The sequence below is a fragment of the Phlebotomus argentipes genome, unplaced genomic scaffold, assembly GCF_947086385.1.
Source record: "Phlebotomus argentipes unplaced genomic scaffold, Phlebotomus argentipes genome assembly contig_42, whole genome shotgun sequence".
Lineage (NCBI taxonomy): Eukaryota > Metazoa > Arthropoda > Insecta > Diptera > Psychodidae > Phlebotomus > Phlebotomus argentipes.
This window is the reverse complement of record NW_026776171.1, coordinates 1,399,312-1,418,529: the sequence shown is the minus strand read 5'-3', so window position 1 is coordinate 1,418,529 and position 19,218 is coordinate 1,399,312. Positions and strand designations below refer to the sequence as shown.

At 41.9% G+C, this 19,218-nt stretch overlaps 1 protein-coding gene across 2 annotated transcripts; it reads left to right on the top strand.

The window, feature by feature from the left end:
* The first annotated feature begins 27 nt into the window (after window positions 1-27).
* Window positions 28-18,839, top strand: LOC132257230 (adenomatous polyposis coli protein-like). Of its 2 annotated transcripts, none has more exons than XM_059754066.1 (6): window positions 28-636; window positions 8,684-9,982; window positions 10,072-11,708; window positions 12,255-13,136; window positions 13,495-16,916; window positions 17,712-18,839. In XM_059754066.1, exons 2-6 carry the CDS (start codon window positions 8,708-8,710, stop codon window positions 17,756-17,758), a joined length of 7,263 nt encoding a protein of 2,420 aa, XP_059610049.1. In that variant the 5' UTR covers window positions 28-636; window positions 8,684-8,707; the 3' UTR covers window positions 17,759-18,839. The 2 variants fall into 2 exon arrangements, with proteins under 2 accessions (XP_059610049.1, XP_059610048.1); XM_059754065.1 differs by lacking the exon at window positions 28-636 and adding an exon at window positions 5,512-5,804.
* The last annotated feature ends 379 nt before the right edge of the window (window positions 18,840-19,218 follow it).

The following is a 19,218-nucleotide window of genomic DNA, read 5'->3' as shown; positions in this document are numbered from 1 at the left end:
ACGCATGGTCGCAGGGAAGATCGTGAGAAGACGAGATTCACGCGCGCAGATGCCAAAATACAACGGATTCACAGTACAAATCAACGAAATTATATTTCTATTTTACCACTAAGAGAGAGAGAGAGAGAGATAATCAACTCGTGGCTGCTAACTTTACCTTCTCCTCTTCATTTATACACTCTATATATTACATTTCTTCTTCTTTTGAGATTCTGCCATTAAGCAACATGACATCGAAGCGAAGGTCTTCTCTTTATTTTGGATTGTTGGACAAAAATCATAGGGAAGAGATTATTCTATCCAGAGGGGCCAAATATACAAATCTTCAGGGCAATATTTTCCAAAATATTGGAGCAATAAATCATTTATAAACATGGGCTATGAATAAAATAAATTGTTAAATATTATTGTGTCTGATCTTAAAAAAAATCCTCAGCAGAGATTTCGTTACTTTTCAATTTCTTCTCTGGTAATTCCTTCGCCCACCACCAGACATCGCTCGTGCTTGACGTTTCATCCCACCGCGCCAGTGTGGTGAGTTTCTTCAGTGATTTTGTGCTCGTCCGGTGTAGTTTCTTGTGCAGAAAATCCCGAAAAACCAGTGAAAAATGTCGTGCAAATACTATAAGAATTGAGGTAAGTCTCCACTGAATCACTCTGTACAGTGAAACATCTGCAAAATGCACGTGAACAGTGAGAAATGTGACTTTTTCGTGAGGGTTTCGCGGGTGGCAAAAATGGGGCTTGTTCTTGTGCGCAGACTGGGAAAAATGTCCTTGTGAGACGCATTTCAACTGCGGGTGGCTCGGAAAATTCCACAACGAAGCCTCCTCCATCCACAAATCATCCACCGAAAGGGTTTTCCGCCACACTTTTCACACCACTCTTGTCGCACTGCCTCGAACTCCAACTTGACCGATTTCACACAGATGTTTGGGTTTTCTTTTTGTTTTCCTCCGCATCTTCGTCTCATTTGAATGCCCGTCCGGAGAGTGTGTGTTCCGGAGAGTGAGGGTGGAAAATCAATACTTGACCGCATGCACCATGCCACCCTCTTTGTGTGATGTTTACAAAGGAGGGTCGCGCCACGGGAAAAAAACAGCCCTCGCGATGAGGAAGAATTTGACACCAAAAGTGTGTGGATTTTGGGAGGCATTTTCGTGCCTCTCAGCCATTTGGGGGCCACAAATTCACATTCTGCAGAAGTTGTGGCAGTGCAGCTGAAGGTCGCGCTGTCCCCATCGGTTCTATTGTTCGGTTCAGTCCAAAAATAGCGGACTTACTCCACATGAGGAATGCTAATTGGCCACAAACACACCCGGACAGGCAATGCGGGCAATTCTGGAGAATCTCTCTCTCTTCAGCTGTGGCGCATTTTTTGCAGCCAAAGTGCGATAAGGCGCATATCTGGCACGTTTCCCGAACGATAAGCAACTGTAGCGTGATTTTGATATGAGGATTATCGAGCGAGGGGATCTATAATAATAGATTAGGCCGGGAAATTGAGCTGACGAATTTGTGGGGTATTTTTAGACTGTGCGAAACTGGAAATTCGGTGGCATTTTGCAATTTTGAAACCCTTGAAACTATTATTCTGAATATATTGAGGAAGCTCAATAAGTGGCTTGCTAATCAGCTTATCTGTGAGGCGTGGATGAATCAGTTCTTGAATCAGCATCGCAGCCAAAGTTCCGGCGAAGAGGAATTTAACTTCACTTTGTAGGGGAAAACAAGGTTACTTTGAACAGTAACATTCAGTTGTAATAATCTTTTGGAAAATGGCAAAAAAAAATAACTTATGACAAATTCTGTCCGCTGAAATGCCACTGAATCTTCCATAAAATTGGGAGACTTTAAGTTTGAATGTCATTTCAGATGATTTTCAGTGTATCAAAAACAAGACGTGAAATTGCAATGGAAAATGAGACGAATAAAAAACTTCTCTGATATTTCTTGCAAAATGACTAAAAAGCAGAATAGAATTTATGCAAAACTACATATCAACATATTTGGCAACATTCCCAGAAAATTTTCATGTATTTTTTCTTCCAATTCTCTCTCGCCCAGGAAGATTTTCATATTTCCCATGGAAATGAAGCATAAAAGTTGGAATTTGCATTTCCCACGTGATTGCACGTAAAAATTCAATGACTCCACGATGTCTTTTTGCGTCAATTTGCCATCCGACTTATGTAAAATCCTTGGACATTGTATGATTTCGCGAACAGCAAATTGTCTCTTCATGAGTTTTGATAAAGTTTTTTTCTTTTATGATTAATACACGCATTTTTATTATTTATTTTCATGTCAATTCATTTGAAAGAGGAGCGAGAGAAGAAACACTTTAATTAATTGAATTGCTGGTGTGTTGGCTGTGTTGTAGAGTCAATATTATGGTTTGTGTGGCAGATGAGCGAGGAAAGTGTGTGAATTACTTTCAATTTTTATGGTCAGACAGACTGTTATCTGTGTCCAATGATCCTCCCACGTCAATTCACTGCCATTTTTCATCACTCATTCCTTTCTTCTCGGGGCAAAATCGGCGTTGGAAGAGACGCGCCAAGAAGTGTTTCTTCGCCTGGTCATTTCTGTGAAATTCTGTGAAGGGGAAGAGCGAGGATAATTTGAATAAATTTGCCATATTGCACGATGTGGAAGACGAGGAAATTGAAGAAGGAACGTTTCGACGTTTCGCTTTATTTTGTGAGGATTTTGTGAGGTGATTACTAAAATGCCCTGCAAATATATATGCACATGTCGAAGAAACACACAGACAACAAATGGATAGAAGAAGAAAATGCATTTGAGACGCGTGCACGTCTGACGGACAAGCCAATGACCGAGTGGCTAATTAAATGAATAGAGCTAAACAAAAGTGAGTCATCATATATGAAGATTGTGATCGTTTGATTGCGAGAAGAGAGGAATCATCTTAATTTTCTTCTTTATCGCTCTTGTGCCTTCTCTTCGTGGCCGTTTAGAGATGCTTTAATGGGTGGATGATTGACTGTGAAAACGGAAGGAGTGAAGATGTGTGTCTGTCTATAGCATTTTTCCTCCTACAAGTTGGCATTGACTGAATGTCGAATGTACAAAAGAGGAGTTGAATCTCTTCAATTATTACATCACGCTCGAGTGTTGCTTTTGCTTTTGAGATTGTTTTCAAGACACTTCCTCACCAGGGCGGCCTTAATATTGTCTCTGTCACACGCAATTTGACACAAAGGTCTTCACACTCTGATCTTATTTGTCACCCTTTCTTCTAAAGTTGATAATTTTGGGTGGAAAATGAGTTGAAATACGATAATTTTTGATTTTTATTGAAATTTTAATACACTTTCATTCATTATTTTCTATTCTTGCGTGCACTTTCTTGCTCTTCAGTGAAATGTTGGTTTTTTTGGTTAACTTCTGCATTTCGATCTTTACGCTCTATAATTAACGCAAAAACAGAGAATGTGAAATTTTATTTCAGTATTATTTGCATTTTTTCGCGCCAAATTCATGTGAGACTGAAAAAATAAGATTTTAATAATTAAAAATGGGTTTCAAGGCATTTATTTGCGGAAAATAATCATACAAAATTCCATAAAGTTTTCTACATTTTTCAATTTGAAGCAAGATAATTTTTCTATGGCATAAATCGAATAATGAGAAGTGATTAAAAAAGCGTCAAAAAGACAACAATTTATAGAACAATAAGTTCAATGAAAACGTCTTTCTTCCCCGGCTTTCTGATGTGCGTATTTTCACAGGGAAAGTGCTACTCTATTGAGGCTTAGTTTGTAAGATTAACTAATGTTTAATTAAGTGATTCCATTATAGAGAAATTGCCCAGACACGTGAGGCTACGTTTTTTTTTTTTAATGTGGTTATGAAATATAAATAGGCAATTACAGGTTATCTAAAAGGTGTTGGAATGGAAATTATGAGGTATATAATTAAATTTTTTCCTCATCTTTTTTCCTCTTTTTCCTCTTGTGTTGTGACATTTGTGGAAATTGAGCGTGAGTTTTGCTCATCTTGAGGTCATCTTATGTGTGAATTTTTGTGTCACCTCAAAAATGTGCTGTGAATGCGCATTATGAGAAAACTCCACCCAGAAAATCCTCCATTGAGTGATTAAGTGCTCTGGAATGTCTTTTGATGAATTTTCTCGTTTAACCATCAAACACTTTTCCCGATGTTTTTGTTTTCCTCAGTGGAAAATGTTACACAATATCAACATGAAAATCACTCTCGCGGCGCACTTTGCGTCGCTCTTTTCGTTTGTGTGTGTGTCTAATCAAAATATGCGCATGAGGAGGGAAAATCTTGTGGCTGAAGAAGTGAAGAGTGGATTTATATTTAGAATGATGGAGATGCACAAAATGTTAAATTTATCAAAAGTCATTCACCACTCAAGACATATTTCTCCGATGGGGGGGAGGGAATAAACAAAAGGGGCAAAAGGAGTTTTGTGTTCATGGAAGAAGAGTTATAAGAGACATTTCAATCATCACAAGCGCGCGCATCTTTCGACAAAATTAGCTAATAATACTAATTAATAATTCCCTCATTAATAACTTGCAATCAACGCCGTTCTTCTACAATCCGCCAACATTCTATTCTGAGCTGCGCAACAATGTGTAAATAATAATAATTATGAGCGCAAAAGTATGATATTTCATCAAATGAATTTTGATATCGTGCACAGACTGTTATTGCATTTCCCACCCAATTAATATATATTTATAAAAAAATATGTGTGTGAATGCAGAGGAAAGAAGAAAAAAAGTCCAACAACAACAATATTTCTGATGATGCGTGAAAAATGAAATCTGCGCGAGCGCGAAAAGAAGTTGTGGTCAGAAAAAGTGTTTGTTCTAAAATATAATTTACGACTTTCCATTTTCAAAATGCAAGTCTTTTGCACGGAAGAAGGAAATCTTGATATTCATTCGTTTATTGGATATTCAATCTCTCCACTCAATGTTCTCATTTTTCTTCCGTCCTCAGCATTTTTTTTTTAATTATTTGTTTATTCAACACCATTTTATCTTTCATCCACTTGACTTTTTACGACTCTCATCAACATTCAGAGTGTCACTGGCTTTGGCGTGATCTTATTAATGGAGGAAAATAGAGTAAAAGAAGGCGAACACGCAGTTATTGATCTAAATTTGGGAGGGCAAAACTTCAAATATTCCGGAGAATTTCTCTCCACTCAAATTAAATTGATAAATCCTAACAAATCTTGAGCTCCACCTCAAAATCACGACTTGCGTCTCAATGGTGAAAAATGTCTGTGGTCTGGTTAATGATTGTATAATTTTTCTCTCTGTGTTCTTCTTTTTTTTGTTGTCTATAATACTTAACACTACTTCTTGTCTTGATGGGGTTAGACTTTGTAGCGATATGCCATGGTTTGTGCGCTGTGTTTTTGTGTGTGTGTGTGTGAAGAAGTGAAAAATTAGAGTGGCTTGAGTTTGTAAGAATTCATGTATTTTCAGTTTATTTTCGAACGCCGGCTCGTGAACATTGTGTGTTGGAGAGAAAAACCATATTCTTCTTGACTTCTGTTGAACGTATGTGTTGAGGAAAATTTTCTCACTGAAAGTTGTGTTTGTTTGTGTTTTATTTTGCAATTGTGAGAGAAGAGAGAAAAGTGCTTGAAAAACATGGAAAATCATGCATCATTCATAACACTTGAAGATGTCTTTGGGCGATATAACAGAAGACGGCGCGAATATCGGGCTAATGGACATAGAAATCGACTCCCGTTGAGTGTTTCGAGGATGAAATTTAAAAATAGGACATGTAGTGTAAGTTTTACCCTGTCTTGTGAGTCTTTTTCTCCATCTAATTCTGTCAATTTGGGTCAAATATACCCACAAATAGAGGGGCTTTTTGCACACACGCTGATGGCAATTTCTGATTCCTGGGACGCTTAGAAAATGCTTTCCATCCTGTTTGGTGAGAAATCGTGAAGACCTGCAGTGTTGGGCATAAATCAGGGAAAAGAGAGAGACTTCTAATGGGTTTGAATTATCTGAAGTGTATCTTCGGTTCAAAATGAAATGCTGGTGCAGACAATTTGTTGGTTGGCTGTGTTAGAAATGTGTCTGATGTGACAAAGTGGGTCGCTTCTGGTGTTGATTCTTTTTTCTCCTTTTTTTTGTTGTCCAACTGCTTATATATTTAGGTTTCTAATTACCTTTAGAATGTCTCAGTGAATCGGAGACATCTTGACTGACACTGTGTGTGGTGCAATGGTGTAAGAAAATGAGTTTTGAGAGAGGAAATTGTACTCATTGGAATTTATCACTTAACTCAAAAATCTCTTAATAGTTTTTCTCTCCAAAATAGAATGTGAATGGGAATGTCTGTCGTTATTTTTCATTTTTCAAGTGAAGTGATTTTAATACAATTATAACTCCAAGTAACAATGCTCAAATTTCTTTTCAATCCTCTCACCTTTCTTTCATGCCTCTTTTGTACATTAAATACAACAAGAAAATCCAATCTTTCTCTCTCTCTCTCTCTCTCTCTCCGTTACACTCGCGATTGCTGCTATATAAAGTATGGTTTTTTTTAATTTAATATGCGGAGAGAGAAGAAGAAAAAAATTGTAAGAGTGTTTGTTGCAGTGCAAAATGATAATTATCGCTGATCAGGCAAAATTCAATTAAAAAACTGTAAATTGCTTTTTTATTGTTCTTCTCCATCGCAAGTGAAGTTGTTGGAATTAACATGAGAGATTGTCTTCAATTCCATGCGGTGTGTTTATAGTAAAGAACATGCACAATTGAGGGTGTTATTTTTTTGCCATTTCGGCATGAATTAATTGTAAAGAGCGGAGATTAACTCGAGCAAGAAGAAGGAGGACTTTATGGGCTAGAGATGTGCTGTGACCCAAAAAACATGTAGATATTGTGCAAATGACGTTTTGACTGGCTTCACAGTGTTGGAAAATGTGATGGAGTTTCTCGGATTCTAATGATAAAATCTCTTCAAGAGTGTGTTATTTCATCTGGTTGAATAAGATCAAATATAATAAATAAACATAGAAGATGAAATATAACCATTTAGAAAAACTTAATTGCGTCTTATGTATTCTTAGAAAGCTTTTTATCTGTTTTACCATAAAAATTTCAAAATTTTAAAGTTTTGCTTAACATATTCATAATATTTTTGCATATTTTTCTAATTACTTCGATTGAAAACTTCAAAAAAAATTCTTTTAGGTATGAAAAGTTGTTTTTTGTGCTTATTATACAAAAATTCACAAAATAATTACTTTTAATAAACGATTAGAAGGTGTTTGATGAGAACTTGGTGAATTTCGCTGTGATTTTGACGCTTCATTTTCAATTTTCTCCCTTAAAAAAATGGCAATTTTGCCTTTTCAATGCTTAAATCGTCAAATGGGTGAATAAAATGGCCCCGCTTTTCCCTATTTGCAAAGAAAATTCCTCTGAAAGCTATTCATGTGCATCGATGACAATCAAAATTGTCATTTGCACGCCTCATCGCTATGGTTTTGTTGTCTTGTCTCTTGGCCAATTCTTTCCTCCTTTTCGTGTCTTTTCACGCGGTGTTATTTTTTTCAATTAGCACTGAGAAGAAGGTAAATTGAAAAGAAAAAAAAAACCTCTAAGGGTTCAATTTCAATTGAAATAATACTCATCGATAATCTGCTTCACGGTGGTAATTTTGGGTTTTATGCGCTCACAATTCAACCTTTTTCTTCTCTTTTTCTCGTTCGCTGCGTTGTTTTCTGGTGAATTCTGCAAGAATATCGACAAGGTTGTTTAGAGAGAAAATGGTTAATGTGTGTAGTTTACGAGTTTTGAGTGTCGCTTTATGACATCCGGAGTTGATGGAGAGTGAAATTGATTTGGACAGTAGAAATACCATCGAATGTGAATTGTCTACGCAATTGACTTATGTCGACAATGACTTGTTTATGGTAGAAAATGATTGTTGTTTCGCAGAAGAAGTGAATCAACGTTTATGCATCAGTTCATTATTCCTTGAATGCTTAATTTCTTTGCTTAATCAATGCTGCTGGAGGTGATTTTACAGCTCTTGAATTTCACACGATAAATTTCTTAATGTATATCAATTTTTTAAAATGAATTACGCAACAAAATTCGTTGGATTTTATTAACTTTGCTTCATTTCATTGCTTCCTGCCAATCAATACGGAGTATTTTTTTTCGTCTTTTCCGCATTTTCGCTCTTGTTTATCTGTGTGTGACAATTCTTCTCTCAGCGACTGTTTCGGAGAGTTTTGTGCATCTTGTTCACTGCAGCATAAAAATGTTGTTGTGCAGAGTTGTAATCAATGAAAAATCTCTCAGCAGTTGTGCTGAGTTTGTCTTCTTCTCACTCTCTTTCGCTGTCTTGACTTGCTACTATATAATTTCTTGCAATTCTCCTTCTGTCCACTCAAGTGTGACGATTTCTTCCTCTGTGATTCCCTCTATTGTTTCGCCATGCGACAAGAAATTGACGACTTCATTGAAGCGCTCAGTTTTTACTCTCCCTCAGAGACAGAAAGGCGCGCATTTCCCAGACGTTCACTGCAGTGTAGAAGAGGGAGAAAAAAGTGAATTGTTGTGAAGACAATTATTGGACAATTGGGAAAATATTGTGATTGTTTTGTGAAAGAAAGTCTAATTGTATTTTTTCTTTGCAGAGTTCAAATGCACCGCGCATAAAGATGGATTCGTCATCGGAGGAGTTCGATGTGGATCTTGAGGATCTAGACATTTCTGAGGAGGGTGAGAAGAAGAAGCATTTCCTGGACTACGATGCAATTCCGCCGCCGGAACTGGAGGAGATGCCCAGAGCGGGACCTTCGGGTGGTCAGCAGGGCGAAGGAGCGGCGAAGTATCCGAGCGAGAGTGTGAAGATGGACAAGAGATTCGAGAGAGATGGTGAGATTAGTGACTATGAGTTGGCGGCGTGTGAATCCATGAGGTTGCATAGGAAAGGAAAGAGCGACGCCACGACGACGGCGGCTGTGCTGGAGGAGGCTGAGGCGGCTGTGCACACGGGCACGCGGCGGAAGAAGAGTCTGTCGACGGGTGGCGAGAGGGAGCATCACAGTTTGGGACGCGAGCCAATGAGTCACTTGCATCGCATGGCGGAGTTTGATCATCTGAAGTATGAGAGGAAGCATTCGCTGGATCGTGAGAGGATGAGAAAGGGTCCTGTGACGTCTTTCCTCGACACACCATCGACTTCCTCGCAGGTTTATCACGGCACATGGCCAGCTGATCGTCCGTCGGATGTTCATGCGGCGCTCAGCTCGTCATCCCTGCCGCCGGGTGGTGTTTGTGATCTGGGACCGAAGGTGGAGTGTGTCTATTCGCTGCTCTCCATGCTGGGATCTCACGATGCTGTGGAGATGTCATCGAAATTCCTCGAGTTGTCTCGCTCGCCAGAGACTTGCGCCACTCTGAGGCGATCGGGATGCATTGCACTGCTGGTGCAGATGATACATTCGGACAGTGATGAGGTGGCGAGGAAGAATGCCAGTGTGGCGCTGCACAATGTGGTTCTCTGTCATCCGGACGACAAGGCGGGGCGGCGGGAAGTGAAAGTGTTGCGACTTATTGAGCATGTGATGGAGTACTGTAACTTCCTAAAGACACTCAAGCAGTCCGGCGAAGCGGTGGCCGATGACACGGAAAGGCACCCCAGTCAGGCGATCAGTAGTCTCATGAAAATCAGCTTCGACGAGGAGCATCGGCACGCCATGTGTCAATTGGGTGCACTGCAGACCATTGCCAATCTCGTGCATCTCGATCACGCGGCTCACGGAGCCAAATCGACGGATCCGCGCTGCATCTCATTGCGACGCTACGCTGGAATGGCGCTCACGAACTTGACATTCGGCGATGGAAACAACAAGGCGCTGCTGTGCTCCAATAAGGACTTCATGAAGGCTCTGGTGGCTCAACTCGACAGCAGTGCTGATGACTTGCTTCAGGTCAGTTGATGTTCTCCTTGAAATAAGTTAGTTTAAGTCATTTTCGGTAAGATCTTGGGCTCTTCTGATGTGTGTTGTTTGTCTTTCAGGTCACTGCCAGTGTGTTGAGGAATCTCTCGTGGCGCGCTGATGCCAATATGATATCTGTACTGAATGAAATCGGAACTGTGACTGCTCTCACGCGTGCAGCGATGAGGAACAAGATGGAGAACACGCTGAAGGCCATTCTTTCAGCACTGTGGAACCTCTCAGCTCACTGCAGTGCCAACAAGGCTGAATTCTGTGCTGTTGATGGTGCTCTGGCCTTCCTTGTGGACATGCTGACCTTCGAGGCGCCCAGCAAGACGCTGACAATTGTGGAGAATGCTGGAGGAATTCTCAGAAATGTGTCGAGTCACATTGCTGTGCGGGAGGATTATAGGAAAATTCTGCGACAGCGAGATTGTCTTGGAATTCTGCTGCAACAGCTGAAGAGTGAGAGCTTGACTGTGGTTAGCAATGCCTGTGGAACACTGTGGAATCTCTCGGCGCGATGTCAGGAGGATCAGAAGTATCTCTGGGACAATGGAGCCGTTCCGATGTTGCGGAGTTTGATTCACAGCAAGCACAAGATGATCTCGAATGGTAGCAATGCAGCGCTGAAGAACCTCTTGAACTTCCGACCCGGCGTGGTGAATCAAATGGCGATGGATTCAATCACAAAGTCGTTGAATCTGAAGGAATTGCCGACGCTGAATGTGCGAAAGCAACGAGCATTGGAGCAGGAATTGGATCAGAATTTGGAGGAGACTTGTGAGAATTTGGATGTGACAACGCCGCCTAAGGAGGAGAAAACTGTCCAGGATTTTGCCAATCTTGAGTTACTGCATCAGAGGGATTTTGTGCAGCGCATCTCAAGGGGTGAGGGTGTGAAAGAGAGTGGATCAACGCCACCAATTGCTAAGAGAACAACTCTGCCGGATAAGAAGCCCGTGCCGGCGGTGAGAAAGCCTGAACCGACGCCGCGACGGCATGTTTCGCAGCAGCAAACAATCAAAGAGCCCCAAGATGAGGCTTCGTCGTCTTTTGGGGACTATCAAGAGACGGATTTGGATCAAATCACTGACTATTCTCTGCGATATGCGGAGAATCAGTCGGATGTGGAGGAGAAGAATCCATCTTCCGTGGCGGGATCGTATGGGAATGAGATTATTCTCATTCTGGAGGATTCTGTCAAGTGTTACCAGACTGAGGGCACTCCGTATGCAATCTCCAATGCAGCTTCCATGAGTGACTTGAGGCGACAACCCAAAGACGACGTGCCAACGAAGAGTGCCACAGTGTTCAGCTCGGGCATTCACACGCCCGAGAAGCCGGTGAATTACTGCGAAGAAGGCACTCCGGGCTGCTTCAGCCGTGAGTTTAGTCATCATGGATCGCTGAGTAGTCTCGAGGGTGGCTCACCGCCCACCACAGCGGGCCAGGGTGTCGCTCAGGGTGGCGCGAAGCCCCGCGAGGGTGATAAAATCGAAGTCAGCGCACAGGAGGCGGACGACGTGGCCCCAATTGTGGAGAGTGGATCAAACAGCGCAGGAGCGGGCAGTGGAAACACCCCAAAAGCTGTCACATTTGTCGACAATGCACTGGAAACGCCGCTGATGTTCTCTCGCACCAGTTCAATTGAATCCCTCTCGAGTGCTGAGCCAAATTGTGCTGACGATCGGAGTTCTGTCGTGAGTGAATTCAGGTAATGTTGTTGTGACTCTCTTCTTTTGACCTTTCGCCAGAGAAATGAATTTTTGCTCGTTGAGGATCATTAGTAATTTCCGGTGGACGTGAAGAAAGTTGCAAAACACAGAGAGAAAGAGAAAGAGGGAGAGAAAAGTGAATGGAAATTGTGCCTTTGATTTATATCTTGCACAATTGCACATCTTTAATGGTTTGGGACTTTATTAGGCAATCTTTTTGTCTCTCGCGTGTGGCAAAATATGGGAACTTCTTCAGATGCACTTTAATGACTGTGTTAAATTGTGATTTGAGGCATTCTCTGTGGACTATTTTGGGAATTATGGTTTGTCTGAAGTCATTTCTTCTTCAAATAATAATAATTACTCTTTGGCGAGACTTTATGATACATTTATGGTAAACCCTGTAAAAAAATATCGACAACATTTGTATATGAATCTTCACCGGCTAAAGGCCAATGATTAGAGCTAATAAAACATCCGTATAGCGTTGCATAAGGTTGAACTTGATGGTAAAATTATTAATAAAATTGTGTTTAATTTCACAGTCGACTGGCCAGCGGCATTATTTCTCCGTCAGAACTTCCGGATTCGCCAACACAGAGCATCCCTCAGTCGCCGCGGCGCACGCAGGAGGGCGCCGCGTCTCTGCCGCCGCACGTGTCCTCGGCTCCGCGCCTGAGGAGTGTCTTTGAGGATGACACAAATGCGTTTGGCGTGGAAAATACACCGGCTCAATTCTCATGCGCCACAAGCTTGAGCAATTTGAGTCTCGATGATGAACCGAAGATTGTCACTGATTGTCTGACGAAGGAGATGAGATTGATTAGTCATCCGAGTGAGGAGCAAGAAGAGGAGGAGGATGAGGAGATTATTGCTGTTCAGACAGTGGAAAATGCAGAGAATCCCAATAATTCAGCCAATATTGTGTCTGATGGCGAAGAGTCGGTCAATGATGAGATGTTGCTGGCGTCGTGCATCAATATGGGCATGAATCGGCGAGCGCCTGAAGGTGAAACGTCGGCCAAGAGTAAAATCACGCCACCGGACATGGTGAGGCAGTATTGCACGGAAGATACGCCGGCTTTTCTCTCCAAACCCGGCAGCAATTCAGATCTCAGTGTTCTGTCGCTGGACACAAATCGATGCGAAGCTGTGGCGTCAGACAGTTCGTCGGACGGTGGAAATGAGAATCTTCTGCAAGAGTGCATCAGAGATGGAATGGGAGCGTCGAATATGCCGCTGATTAAGGAGCATCCCATTGAGATGCTGCGCAGTGGATCAATTCTGCCGCCCTACTTGCCAGTTAGGGATGAAATTCAGCAATTTGCGCCGCCAGTCGAGGGCACGCCGTGCAATTTCAGCGTCATGTCTGGACTCTCTGACATCACAGTGGGATCTGGTGTGGCGGGATTGGCCAAAATCAAAAGGTATTTGTGCATTTGCTGTCATTAGAAGGCTTATTTTCACCTGTGTTGAATTGCAGATGAAAAATCAAGTAATATTCATTGAAAATCAACGGAGAAATGTGAAAATTTGCCAATTTGTCATGTTTAGCGATATTTCTATTTTTGTCTTTGACCTGAAATGTTGAAGAATCAATATGAAAATTGAGGAATTTGATGAAGAAATGATAAAAGCGAATTATTTTAAAATATTTCACACATTTAAGATTCTATATCAGAACTTTTAACCTAAATTGATTCATTTTTCGGCTCTTAATTGGCTTTTTAACACGAAAAACAGTGAAGAAACTGATTTCTGATGGTTTTTTTTCATCTTCTTCAGGTCACCATCTAAGGATCAAACTGTGGGACAGAGTTCACAACAACCGCAACAGCAACAGCAGCCTTCGGGAGATGATTCTCTGAGTTCTCTTTCCGTGGACTCTGAAGATGACACGAATTTGCTGAGTCAAGCAATCGCAGCGGGCAGCAATGCGTCGAGACCTTCGACATCAGCTGCCAAGGATGATCCGCGCAGTGGTTCGACGTTCACCGTGCAAACGGCTCTGATAAGTGTTGCTGTGAATTTGGAGGCAAACGATTCCAGTTCAATTGAATCGTGCGAAACGAATGACAATCATGCACAATTGCTGGAGCAGTGCATTCGCACAGGGATGGGTCAGGATGTGAATAAGAATCCGGCGAGTCAATCGCGGACGAGAGTCACGAGTGTTACTGTGCAATCGCCGAAGAAGTCGCAATTGCCGCAGCTGAAGACGTCGCGGTATGACAGGCACAAGGAGCGCGAGAAGAAGGATGAGCAGTTGCTGAAGGAGTGCATCAATGTGGGAATGGGGAAGCAGTTGCTGCCGGTGCGTCGTGATGAGATGCCAAAAAACGGGGAGACTACGTCTGCAGCTGTGCCGGATTCAGTCGGTGTCCCCAGCACAGCTCCAGACGTAGAGATGGAATTCCGCGACGTCACAAGAGGGTCAAGAGGAAGTCAGCTCACGCCACGTGCTCAAAAGCATACCAGATTGACGGGGAGTCACACAAGTGGGTGTGACACGGACGTAGATGGGGTGATGTTTAACTTTTCGGGGGAATTGGAGAATCTGCTGGAGCGATCGAATGAGTATCCGGCACAGAAGTTGACCAATATGGATGTGATTGAGGATTCAATGCATGAATCGTCCTTTGACATGGAGATTTCCAATGAATTCCTGATGGAGAGCATTGAGGCGGCGGCGGCACTTGAGAGTGGATTGAAGGATAAGCACAAAGATCCGGATTTGATGCTCAAATCTGTGGATAGATTGACACAAGTTCTTGTCTCTCAGGCGGAATACTTGCGATCTTCCAATCATGCTGATGATCCATCGAGGAAATCCTCCTCAAACAACACATGGAGTGAAGACACTTGTCCCAATGACGTGTCTTTTCCCAGCATCAGCATGACGGCACCAATGATTGGATCGCTCAATGATGATGACGCCACTTTCAGTGACTTCTCGAAGGGGAAGAGCAACATTCTGCCGCCTGAGGAAGAGCCGACGCCAACGAATGAAGTCAAGGAGTTCGTGGACAAGTGTCCATTCACATCTGCACCACTGTCAAATGGCTGTGAGGAGATTAAGAGCATTCTGGCGCATGCTGATCTCGAGCAAACACTGCGCTTTGACTATGGCGAGAGTGAAGGATTCGCTTCGCAGCCAGACTCAATGGACACTGACACAGAGACTGTTGTCAACTCCTTAGAGAGTGGAATCAATTTCCAAGTTGGTGGTGAAGTTCTTTCCAGTGTGAATCACAATTCACTTCCATTCATCTCTTCGGGACCGATGAGTTTCGATCCGTCGAGTTCCCTGACAAATTCCACGATTATCGCCATGGAGGCGAAGAAGATTGTCAATGAATTGTCACAGTACAATGCCATGACGGAGAGTGCAACGAGCTTTGATCTGGAAAATGTCAGGCCACCGTCTGGGATGGATAGTTTGAGTGCTGTCTCGGGATGCTATGAAATGCCACAGAGTCCGAATTTGTCCGCCAGAGCCAGGAAACGCTCTCTGCCGCCGGGATTGCTGGCCAGACGTGCTCTTGGTGGTCACATCATGACAAATGGGAGTTTGGAGAGCATCAATTCCACGTGCAATCTGGACAGTGTTGCTCCACCGTCAGCAATGGATGAATTGCTGGATTCTATGATCTCAGTGGCGAGTATCACGTCAGAAGTGGCGCCGCTTCAGACGGACGCCACATTCTCACAGTACGACACGGCTGTCAGTGAGATGGATGACACGCTGACAGGAGGAGGAGTGTGGCAGGATGTGTCCAGTGATGTCACTCCAATTCCATCGGACTTTAGCAGTGCGGAGTCCACGCCGAAGAAGGGCAGGAAGCTGTTGACGCCAAAGGAGAGGCGAAAAGTGCGAAATGATCGCTATCGAACGTATGTGATCAGTGATGGTCAGACCAGGGATAATGCCACGGATGCGGAGTCCATTGAGGATGACACTGAGGAGGTGTTGCAAGTGGTGGAGACTGAGGCCAGTGGCAGCAAGAGATTGCTGCGGAAGCAACGAAGGGAAGAAGATCCGGCGCGCTTTAAGACGCACACACTCGATTCGCCCACAATTCCGCAGCTGATGAATCAGGTGAATGGGATGCAGAGTGAGGCTTGTGCTGTTGTGGAGGACAATGCTGATGCCACGAGTGTGGCATCGAATGATGATGGTGAAGATATGTCGTCAATTCGTGCTCTGACAGCGCGATTCAAGCACTTGAGTGATCTCAAGCCGCCAGAGAGTCAGCAGAATAACACGGATTTGAGTAGTTTGGACTACGAACAGAATTCAGGCACGGAATCGTGTGATCAGAATGGACGATCGGACAGTAATGAGTCGCTGGTGAAGGGAAAGGCGAAGATCTCGCGGACGGAGGACAGTGCTGAAGGACAGGAGGCAAAGAGTGTTCGTGGAAGGAAGAAAGTTCCCTACGTTTCACCATATCGACGCTCTGTTGTCTCCTCATCCAAGTCCTCCTCGCAATCGGCATCGCCGACAAAGAGTGTCTCACCGGCATCGAGTGGTGGAATTGCCAGAACAAATCTGGCTTCCAAGGCGACAGATGCAAAGAAGGCCAAAACACTGCCAAGTGGCACAAAAGCGCCGGCCAAGGAGCATCAGAGTTTGGTGGGGAAGACGTCGAATTTCATTAGCAAAGCCAATTTGACGAATAAAATCAACTCCATCAAGTCTGGACTGGTGCGGCCGGGATTCAGCAGTAAGGCGGGTGTTCTGGAGAAGAACATCATCAATAAGATTAAGTCTTCCGCGCCGGCGAAGGCGGCTGAGGAGCCGACGCCGAGGGTGTTGGAGCGTCAGAGCACTTTCACGAAGGACGAGCCGCCATCGAGCCCGAATGTGCCGATTGTCACGGCGGATCCGCCACAATCGCCCAGCAGAGTGTCCAAATTGCCGGCCAAAGTCACGCCGAAGGCCAAGACGAGCTTCATTGCGAAGCTGCGAACGCCGCTGCAGAAGAGCGCCACGCTGGACATCAATCCCGGCGGTGGAGCGACGAGAACTCAAGCGGCCAGGAGTAGACCATCATCTTCCTCTGGTTCTGGTGTCTACAAATCCACAAGTTTGGCCAATGTTCCGACATCCAACAGCACGACGAAGAGTGCAAGAACGCCGCCGTCGCGAAGCACGACAAATGTGGCAATTGGAAGCAGAATTGCGTGCTTGTGGAAGAAATCGAGTGAGTTTAGAGATGATTTTTTTTTATTAATAATTGAATTTTCTTTCCTTTTTTTCTTGTCTCTTCTCAAACATTTCATCAAAGTTGTTGTTGTTGAATGATGAAATAAATCAGTGGCAAATACGAAAGCCTGATTAACACTTAAAGACCGTCTTTAGCGTGATCTTTAGTGCATAAATCTTCAATTTGCAAATAGCCTCAGGATTTTATTGACTTTATTGTATGGAATCATGATTTGATCACCTCACAGACAACTTTATAAATTGCCTTTTCTTCACACACAAACACACAAATACGCGCTCAGACAGTTTTGCACAAGAAATGTGTGTTTGAAAAAAACTCCCTGAATTTTTGCGCAAAATCATTATTATAAAAGAGATTTTTGAAGTGTTATAATAAGCGCGGGAAAAAAAATGGCAATTCAAAATCAAGTTTATTCAGTGTTTTTCTTTCGACTTGTTAATATTTATTGAATGTAATCAATGCTGTGGTTTGTATTTCATTACCTAATTTATGAACTTGTCACATAAATAAGTGATATTTATGGGTGTTTCTCTTGTGTTTGAGTAATTTCGCGAAATTCGCTCTGATTCTCTATCGCAATTGAGCTGATAAATCTTGGTTAGAGTGTGTGTCACAATGAGTAATTACTGTTAAATATTGTGGTTTTAATTGCAAATAATAAATGATTTAGTGGGAATAAAGTCTATTTTGGATGAATAGTTAATCTTTCACTCCCTGTTTTATCATGATTTATCGACTCACAACGCATTTTCCCTTCCTTTTTCTTCACAGATGATGACCAGAAAGCGCCGAAGACGCAGTCAAAGGTGGCGGGATAAAGTGCGGAATTTTGTTGTGAAAATCAGGATTTTTCTTCTTCTTTTGAATGCGCGCGCGCGCGCGTGGGCACAAAAATTTAAGTGATTGTAGTGATTTTTTGTAGCAAAAGTGCTATTTTGTAAAAAAAAAAAATTGTATTTCCCCCTTAATTTTATCCTTAAATGTATTTTTCATTTACAATCAAATAAGTTTAGGTGAGAAGAAGAAACGTGAAAGTAGCAATTATAGATTTGTGTCATTACATATAAATGTAGATTTAGAGGAGTGTAAGAAAGAAGATGAGAAAGAAAATGTGTATCTAAGAATAATGTGTAAGAAATATAATATAGCTAGAATTTAATAATATTTACCTTTTATGTTAAAATAATGTAGATGAAAAAAAAAACCAAGAGTGATGTAAATTTTCAAAACATCCCTTGGCAATCACTCAATCATTTGAGCACTTTTGATCGTGTGAGATTTACAATTTACACATCTCGAGCGATGAAAGTGAATTGAAGAAAAACTACCAATTTTTTTCTAGTCTCTTTCTCTCAAATATAAACCACAATTTTATGGCTCTATCAAAATGAGATTGCAGATGGCATTTATGGTATTAATTGGCCTTTCTTCTTGTCTCAATTGCGCCGCGCTGAGATGGTTGAAAAAAAAACGGAGGAAAAATATTTGAGACACTTTAATAACTTCCTCATTACGAAATTCTTCTTATCTCGTCTGCTTCGCGTGAGATATTAAACTGAGGCGCGCATTTTGAATTGTTCCATCAATTTTGTCCTGATTTTTATTACCTAAATATTATTATTGAAATGCATTTCGAATTTATGGAATTTTTGTCGATAGAAGAAAATTTTTCATTGGCTTTTTGTCCAACCTTTTTGTTGTTTTGTTGTGATAAAAGAAGGGAAAAAAACAATTTATTTTCAAGACGAAAAGGCAAAGATGAATAAGAAAGAAAAAATCACGAGTGTGTAAAAGTCAAAGTCGAAGGAGAAATAATTTTCAATTCAATGTAATTTGGATTTTTAGTGAGAGAGAAAAAAAAAACATAATAATAATAATAATATTAATTATGGAAAATTACATCAACATATGGATAATTATAAAAGAAAAAAATGATAATAAATATAGCGAAAATAGAGAGAAAAATTTGCATTTTATCATGCCATATAAAAGTTTAATTGTGAGACTTTGCAATTAATCCAGATTTTATTTATATGAGCCTATTAATTGCCAGCGCGAGAATGTTTTATATTTCAACTTGTGCGCGCGCGCGACTCTTAAACTCTATTTAAATGAGCGGCTCAACGCACTGGCGTTTGAAATACAATGTGTCGATTGGCGTTTTGCATAAGATCTCCTGCACTAAAATGTTGTCAGAGAGACAAACATTAAAGCCTTCTTGTTGTGCGTTGAGAGGCGCATTTTGTACAACACGCAGCGAATGCTATCGCACAGATAT

Bases quoted from the DNA above. Each gene is read 5' to 3' on its own strand.
- LOC132257230 (XM_059754065.1), top strand. From the start codon at position 5,661: ATGGAAAATCATGCATCATTCATAACACTTGAAGATGTCTTTGGGCGA. The intron at 11,709-12,254 runs GTAATGTTGTTG...TTAATTTCACAG, and splicing joins TCTGTCGTGAGTGAATTCAG to TCGACTGGCCAGCGGCATTA. The intron at 16,917-17,711 runs GTGAGTTTAGAG...TTTTCTTCACAG, and splicing joins GTGCTTGTGGAAGAAATCGA to ATGATGACCAGAAAGCGCCG.